Source organism: Fragaria vesca, linkage group LG3, assembly GCF_000184155.1.
Source record: "Fragaria vesca subsp. vesca linkage group LG3, FraVesHawaii_1.0, whole genome shotgun sequence".
Taxonomy (NCBI): domain Eukaryota; kingdom Viridiplantae; phylum Streptophyta; class Magnoliopsida; order Rosales; family Rosaceae; genus Fragaria; species Fragaria vesca.
The window spans coordinates 13,498,250-13,506,726 of NC_020493.1; the positions used below are offsets into that span (position 1 = coordinate 13,498,250).

The 8,477-nt window shown below is 36.3% G+C and overlaps 2 protein-coding genes across 3 annotated transcripts in view; one reads left to right on the forward strand and one right to left on the reverse strand.

Annotated features, from left to right (window-relative positions):
* Window positions 1-2,042, reverse strand: part of LOC101315216 (putative beta-glucosidase 41-like) — an 8,390-nt gene extending 6,348 nt beyond the window's left edge. For both annotated transcript variants that reach the window (XM_004294274.1, XM_004294273.1), the window contains exons 1-7: window positions 1,802-2,042; window positions 1,638-1,704; window positions 1,467-1,525; window positions 1,037-1,112; window positions 880-951; window positions 709-796; window positions 367-622 (exon numbers count right to left, since the gene is read on the reverse strand). In XM_004294274.1, coding sequence (XP_004294322.1) covers window positions 367-622; window positions 709-796; window positions 880-951; window positions 1,037-1,112; window positions 1,467-1,525; window positions 1,638-1,704; window positions 1,802-1,918 — 735 coding nt within the window. In that variant the 5' untranslated portion in view covers window positions 1,919-2,042. The remainder of the gene's footprint in view (window positions 1-366; window positions 623-708; window positions 797-879; window positions 952-1,036; window positions 1,113-1,466; window positions 1,526-1,637; window positions 1,705-1,801) is intronic.
* Window positions 2,043-3,794: 1,752 nt separating this feature from the next.
* LOC101290934 (nucleolin-like) lies at window positions 3,795-6,916 on the forward strand. Its single transcript, XM_004294275.1, has 4 exons — window positions 3,795-4,023; window positions 5,075-5,143; window positions 5,219-5,325; window positions 6,416-6,916. Exons 1-4 carry the CDS (start codon window positions 3,870-3,872, stop codon window positions 6,509-6,511), a joined length of 426 nt encoding a protein of 141 aa, XP_004294323.1. The 5' UTR covers window positions 3,795-3,869; the 3' UTR covers window positions 6,512-6,916.
* Window positions 6,917-8,477: the final 1,561 nt, after the last annotated feature.

Sequence of the window (8,477 nt, forward strand, 5' to 3'; positions counted from 1 at the left end):
ATTCGGAGGGAGTACAAGATGGATATGGAGAAGAAGAATTTGAGGCTATAGTTACATATGCTTGGGATTGTTGCAAGAATTGAATTTGGTTTGCTTTTATTACTTATGTTATTGTAATGGACTAATGGTTGTTTTATTTTTAGACATTATTATCTCTTAAATATTGTAATATTTTATGGACTATTTTATTATTTAGACATTATATATTAGATTATATGTTTTAAAAATAATAAAAAATCCAGAAATTAGAATCCGAGTACTCCCCGAGTACTCGGCCGAGTACTCCTCTACTCACTACTCACTGGCCGGCCGACCGACTACCGAGTAGCGAGTTTTAGAACCTTGCACATATGGAAGTGAGGGTACCTTGAAATATTGCTGGTATGTATGATAAGTAGCAGCATGGGACAGGAGGATGTTGTGAGCGACAATGTATGGTTCAACAGATGAATTTCCTTTCTTACAAAACAAGTGACCAAGAATAGAACATCGTCCGGGAGCTTGTATTCCCAAGTCATAACTTTGAAGTGCATAACCATGAGGCTCGTTGAAGGTGATCCAGTTCTTAACTCTATCTCCAAAAGCTTGGAAGCAGGTGATGGCATAATGTTCAAAGTCTTTTCTGCAAGTGATTGAGGTAATTATAAGCTTAGTCAAATCAGTACTCTAGCTTATAACATTTTCTGTAACTGATATTACAACACTTACACTATCTGTGTGCTCAACCATCCTTCATATTTGTCTTCAAGCATCTGCGGAAGATCCCAATGATATAGAGTTACAAAAGGCTGGATCCCTGATTGGAAAGAATTCTTTGACCTTTCAGTAATGTTTCTGCTTCAAAGTAGAATTACATTCTTAAAAGTCTCATTGATTTACCTTTTTCAAGTAAAGAATCTATAAGGCTATTGTAGTAGCTTATTCCTTCTGAGTTGGGTGCTCCTGTTCCATCTATTCAACGATAGTTTCATAAACAGTTATCAGCTACAAGGCAACTTGTCATGAAGAAGATAATCAGAACAGAATCAAATCTTACTTGGAAAAATTCGTGGCCACGATATTGAAAATCTGTACGCATTTACTCCCATATCCTTCATCAAGTCTACATCACCCTGTAAATTTTGAATGCTTAATTTCCACTTGGATAATAAATTTTTTTTGTTTATACCAACAAGAAGGGTAATGCCTCGCTGTCATCGATCATAATCATTCAATATTCTTACATTATATCATATACTAGTTTCATTATTGTTGCAAGATTCCTCAACATAATGTTCAAGAAAATACCCTTCTACCAGAATGTGACAGGTTATTATGTGCTTATTCGATAAGATATCTTTGTCTAAACAAGAAAAAATCTTGGATTAAATGTAAACAAAGTGAGTTGGAAGAAATGAGCTTGCTTGTTATCTTAAAACTCTTCAAAATGGAAACACTGAAGTCAACTAATGTCATATTCACTTCACCTGAAATCTGTGATATTGATCAACAGCTGTGTCTGCATTGCTGAAATCTAAAATCTTCCCTGTCAAGCATATCAAAGAAGGAAATTAAGCAATTGCATATTGGCTTTTCCGATGATGTATTCTGTGACTCTATGTGCTTCATGTAAACTAGCTATTGAATATGAATTCTACCTGGTACTTTTGTGAAAGTATCCCATACACTAGCTCCCTTGTTTCCTTCATTCACAGCTCCCTCAAACTACCAAATACAAACCAAATAATCATCAAACTGATGCTCTTAATATGCAGGATAGCTAGCTCCTTAATGTTTTGTTAAAACAAAAGCACATAAGTACCTGGTATGCCGAAGAAGCTGTTCCGAAAACGAACCCTTCAGGAAAATCAGCTCTGCTAAGAGATTGAGAGATTGTAAAGAGCCTGGTTATCAGTAACAGGATGATGCATAGTTTCATGGTGAAGCAGCCTTCAGTTTCCGAGCTGGAAGTTCCTCTGGTGTTCCAGGTAACTTTCCAGCCTCATTGAAGAACAGAATGCTTGCTTTTTGGGAATTCTAAATTTTATAGAGGCCGTTTAAGCTGTCGTAACTGTAAAGTGAAGAATATATAGAAGAAGAAACGGGCAAAAGCAGCCGCGAAGAAGAAGGTGACACATGTGATTTGTTTTTAGAAGAATAGATATTTTCTTTTTTCGTTTTCAACTTGCTTGATAGCATGACATGCACTATGATGTTGAGTGTCCGAACAAGTTAAGACTTTAAGCTAAGACGTACAAGAAATGAAAAATTCAACCAAATCACCCGACATCTTCACGTGAAACGGAAAATTCTACAGCGTGTTAATGTATATATAACATGTGAATCTTTAAAGTAGTTATATTAGTCATAAAAATTGTAGCCTGAGTTCTAATGTGGTAGCATGAGTCTAATGTGGTAAATTTTTTCAATCATCACATGAGTTTTCAAGTGATAAAATAAGTTCTTAAAACGGTAAAATGAGTTCTAGGTGATAAAATAGTTTATGCATGTATGAAAAATGTTAACATGCTAAAGCCTTACTCAACGTAAATAACTATCTCACCCAATATTTTCGCATTGGTGAGAGAAGAGGTGTGATTGAGAGGAACGATAAGCATTAAGCAACCAAGTGAAGGGTAGACTTGAACCTTGAGCAATGGTACCATCCACATCAACCTGAGTTTTGGGTTGGTGAGAAGAGGACTAATATGCATTGCCGTCCTTTCTTTTGTTTATAGAATTAGAAATTGATAGCCATTCCTATCTGCATACATAACAAACATTGTCATTTTATCACAATGATGAGTAGCTTAGAACCGTTGTCTTTTCCTGCTCAAACAAGAAAGAAAGGGAAAATGGTATTCTAGATATGGATATTATACAACATGGATTTGGGAATCCCAACTTGATTGCGTGGAAGATACTGACTTATCCTTCAAAGTTCAAATCGGAGACTTAAAAATCAGTCTCCTTTATTTTACTCGTTTCATGCAAACACAATTTTAGATATTGAGAAGTCTTTACACACATGTCATAGTCTTGTTACTTTGTTGTGCTCAATTTCCATTGGTAATAAATCCTAGTGTAGACTACTGTAATAGTTAGAACTTATTTTTCTCTTTATTTCACTTGTAGATTAAGATGCAATGACAATTGAACACAAATGAGTATAGAATTGACTGAAAATGCGAACAAATTGATGTCATAAATCTAACGATGAATAAAACAGAAGGACTACCAACTATAAAATTTCTCAATTCTACTGACTTACACCTAATGATTTGATCATCCCCAAAAATTTCGAAGCATTGGATCAGTAATGACTAACAAGGCCTCAAACCTGCAGAACTTCACCAAAATAACAAAAAGCTCTTAATAATTTTTCTATAAAAATCAAGGAAGACTGTGTAACTCAAAATGAACTCTGATATATCATTTCGTTTGGGCCTCATCACAAGGGTAAATGACAATAGGGAACAGTCTTCTCTCGAACCTCCACACTCTCCGCCCTACACTCCTCTTCCCTGTCCACCATAATGACCAAGCTTCCTTCCATAGGCTGAACTTCATACTAGTGAAACAGACGTTTTAATTTGCCTAATGCCCTCTTGTGTGTGATGCATTGACCTCTCTTTTGGGTGTGTAGAGTAGAAGTTTTGATTGTGGGTATGAAATGGCAAACTGGCCTAGATAAAGCCCAAGTTGTCACTTTAAAATGCCCACAGCCATTTGCATTTCCATCTTCTTTTAAAGGGTATTTACGTAATTTCAACAGAACCTCAACTATTTAGAGGCCCATCTAGACCTTCCTCTATCTCTCTATCTCTTTAGAAAAACCAGAGAAAGAGGGTTTTAGCATAAACCCTTAGAAGAAGCAAAGCGAACAGCAAATGGCTTTGACTATGAGAGCGGCGGCGGCGGCAGCGGCGGGGCCCACTCGCGGCCTGAGACGGCTGTTCTCGACTAGCTTCGTTCCTCCGATGAACTCTCCGGTGCCTAATCCTCGACAGGAGGCTGAACCAAGCACCAACCTCTTCGTCTCTGGTATATCTATCTGTCACTCTTTTCCATTATTACCCCTGGTTTTCTTCAAATTCACCTCTATTTCTTATTGGGTTATGTTCGTTTTGGTTTGTTCCTCTGTAAAATTAGGTAAAGTTTGTACCTTTATGTATTGTAATTTGGTATTTCTGGACTATATGAATGTGAGGTTGCTCTGGAAACGAAGAAAATGAGGACAGAAAACTATATATATGTATAGTTGGTTTGATATTGATTCAAAGTTTCGAGTTTTATAGTAGGGTTTACATCGATTGATTTCAAATCTCTTGTAGTATCAGTTTCTAGTTATTGATCTCCCTTTCTTTGACATTAGCTCCAAGTGTCTCTCTCGCATTTGTAGAAATGATCCATCAGTAGTTTCATTTTTAATTGACTAAAAGTGGCTATGTAAGTTGTTTCCTCGCTGCTAAAGTGCTAATAGTACATAGGTGAGCTTAACGAAGTGAAATTAAAATTACTTTCCTTTTAATGGTCTTTACAGAGCGATGACATTGATCAGAAAAGACTGATTCTTAACCGTATGTGTTTAGTTAATATAATGTATACATGTGCTTGTTCAGCCTACAATCCATATATGTTAGAAGGAGACAATCAAATTTCAAATGACTCCTTCCATATGATCATTACAAATCCATTGAATGTACTGACTCTTGTAACAATAAATTCTATATGTCAATAAGTTCTTTTTAACAAATTCTTTCTCAAATACAAATCCTTGTCTGAAATCATTTCATCTAAATGAATTATGTATCTGACTTTCTGTTCCTTTTGTTACTAAGTAATGGAAGGGAGTAAATTGTTTTTGTTTAAATAAAACTGAGATCTTGCGGTGTTCTAGGGATTACCTTGTATATCATTGATCTTGTCGTCATTTCTTTCCATCTAGGCTTCTCTCTTCATTCTTTTCCATGGTGATATGTGTTTCTGGATACTGTGGTAGTCTAGATTTTATATCAGTATCACACTTCAGTTCCCTTTTGGTGCACTTTGATTTGTATTGGGTTAAATATCTGTTTTTGTTTTTGCTTTCCAGGGCTTAACAAGCGTACTACCTCAGAAGGACTACACAAAGCCTTTGCTGCGTTTGGTGAAGTAGTTCAAGGTTCTGTGACATTGTGGTTGTTTTTTTATATTTAAATTATTAAAACATTCTCTAATTATGATTTATTATATACAGCTCGAGTGGTGACTGATCGGGTTTCAGGATTCTCCAAGGGATTTGGTTTCGTAAGGTATGCAACCTTAGAAGATGCTGCCAAAGGCAAACAAGGCATGGATGGACAGGTCAGTTAGCAGTATACTCGATACTGTTAAAGTTTGTTTAAAATTTATACATTAAGCTAAAAAGCTAAAATAGATTCTCTTAAGAAAAGAGTTTCATAAAAGTTAAAATATATATATATATATATATATTAATTTTGATGTCTCCTCCACCCAACAAAAGGGGCTGTTTTAGTATTAGGGTGATCCTCTGTTGGCACATATTGGCGTGTAAATGATCAAACAGTAAAAATAGTGAACCATTGTGAAATTCATAGTGAAAGCATATAATTCCATGTCACTAAGATAAAAAAAAGTTGTTGATCATTCTTCTCAAACCAAAAATATATATTAAAAAAGTTCAACAAAAAAAACTGAAACAGCAATATTAGCTCCTTTCGAAAAATATATATCTATTTTTTCTGTTCCTTGCTTGATACTCATGGGATGTTACTGATCTAAGAATCTAAGATACATGCGTGTACCAGTTACGCTAGAAATTCCTAATGTTGCCAGGAAGTCACGAACCACTGAAGCATTGAGTTGTGAGATTCAATTGTTTTGTACATCTATTTGAAATGTTCGTCTTCTCCCTATAGCCAAGAAATCAATCCTCCGAGGAAATAGATGCACTAATAGTTATGTTTTCTTGTTTCTATCGACAAACACACACATGATATATATACAGTACTTCTTTGGTATCTTAAATCTCCCTTCTTTGTAGTCTTACTTCGGGTTCTGGGACTTGATCTGCAATTGAATATAATAAACTAGTACTAGTCACTGGTCAACATCTATATAATTTCTTGTGGTAGTCCATGGCTAGATAATCTCAAAATTGTAACATGATCATGATGAACCCTTCTCAACAAGTAGGTTGCTTGAGCATTCCATCGCCACCAAACCAAATGTTTTATTGTCAAGAGTTTAAGTTGTACACTTCTAGATGAGTATCCTCACAAAACTAGCCGTTTTACATTGCCCCAATCCACAGAAAGTATATAGGAATTGGAAATCTATATATCATAATACCGAATATATTAACTTGTACTTAACTTTTTTTCATTTTTACTTGTCTTTGTCAAACTTTAACTTTTTATTTTTGTTTGTGTAGTTTCTGGATGGTTGGGTCATATTTGCTGAATATGCAAGGCCTAGAACACCTACTCCACCTCCTGAGAACAATTCAACACAGTATGGCCGTTACTGACTCCAGTATTTAAAACTATTATTCATGAATATTGTCAGGTGGAATTTTTTTGTCCTGTTTGATACTTTTTGATCTGAGGGTCTGGTGCTCTTGATTCCCTGATTCTTAAAGAGGCGGGGATGATCCTAATCTGAGAACCAATAAGATTGGAAATCATATGTATTACAGATGGTCAGTGTTTAAGAGAACGTGCAAGAACCCTATTGTTTAGTGGAACATGTAGAAGTACCGATCTATTCTTAACTCCTTCCAACTTTGCCATGGTTTGTTATTGTTATCATTCAAGTTTCAACAAATTAGGCAATTGCATTGCATTATTATGGCTCAGTGTTTGAAATGAATATCTTACGTTGTCATTTGAGCCAAATTTTTGGGGATGAATAGATGATGTCCATATTACCGATTAATAGATGATGTCCATCTGCTACCAAGAGTGATTCTCTAAATAGCCAAATCTTTGTGGATAGTCTTATATTACCGATGAATAGATGATGTCCATCTACTACCAAGAGTGATTCTCTAAATATCCTTCAGTTACATTTTGATAATTTGTGTTTTTGTTCTCCCCTGGTTCACATAGCTCATTCACGCTATAAGAAGTTTTATTACTTGTGTTGCCTCCATATGATATCCGGGCTTGATTTCTAGTCTACAGAGCTGGTCTTTAGCCAATTTACAATCGCTTCATACAGTGCAAGACTGAATATGCATGCCTAGTTCAGGAGTTTTAGGCAAAAATCATTCGATTTTTTGGAGTTTTAGAAGGTTGTTACTTGTTAGTTAGCTTTATTGTTTCCCATTCTGCGTAGTTATGTTCTATGTTCAATCCCGACCCCTGGAATGTACAACTTTTAAACCCAAATCCTACAACCTCAAACTCTGAATGGCAGTACCCAGTTGATTCAGCAAACCAAACAGCGAGCTCTCAAGTTTAATTGATAGTTTCTGTCTGCCTACATCGTAGATGGGATGGGTCCGGTTTTCTAGTATTATTGAAACATCGAGACTTCTATGTCGATTAATAAAAAGAGGGATGAAGGAAAAGAGAGGAGAAGTGGAAACAAAGACCTCAATTGGTGTAACATCAAGTAAACTAAGAATTAAGTATACTGCTCAATCCTAACGCTTCAGCTGACAGAACCAGAGGCTAAATTTTTCCTTTTTCCTCTGCCCTTAGCACTAGTGCTGCAGAAATGGTCAGACTGATAAAATTGAAGGTTAAATTTTTCTTTTGCCCTTACATAGTTGCATTAGTGCTAACCCTTCATATCACATGTAAGATAGGTGACGCGCAGAGGAGGATCGGAACACCTTGGCTTTGGCACCGTAGGATTCTTGTTCTTGTTGTCGGACATGACTTCTCCCTATCTTGTCGAAATGGTGCCGCCTTCTACTAGTGCTAGGGGAGCGACAAGCCGTGACTGCATAAACGGAGGACATAGTTGCATTGAGAGGCTAGGACGTAGTCTTGGAGGTTACGGCTAGGGTCGAGAGGTTTTGTCTTCCAAGGTTATGTTTTCATAGAGCTACTTTTAGCTAGGTAATCGAAAAGCTGTTGCCTTAACACCAATGCTATCAACTCTAAAGGTCTTGGGGGGGGGGGGGAATAGGCCATTAACAACTTTTTCGTATAAATTCGTTCTTCCTGGGATAGCCCTGAATAACAAATACACAGTGACAATAAATAAAAGTTGCAGTAAAATAACAATGAACACTAAGATGTTTTTTACTCGCAGAAACCCTGCAACCAGGGAGAAAAACTGCGTGTCTCTAACTCTTGAGAGACAAAACTTTCCACTAAGTTGAAGTAACTTCTTACAAGAATAATAGTTCTAGTGATACACTACCACAGTGCTATCCTTCCTATTCCCAAACTAGTCTAGACCTATTCCCTCTCTTGTTTCTAAGCTCTTACAACATGGAACATTTTTAGAAGCCTTGTTCGTGAATTCAGCTAACCACTAGC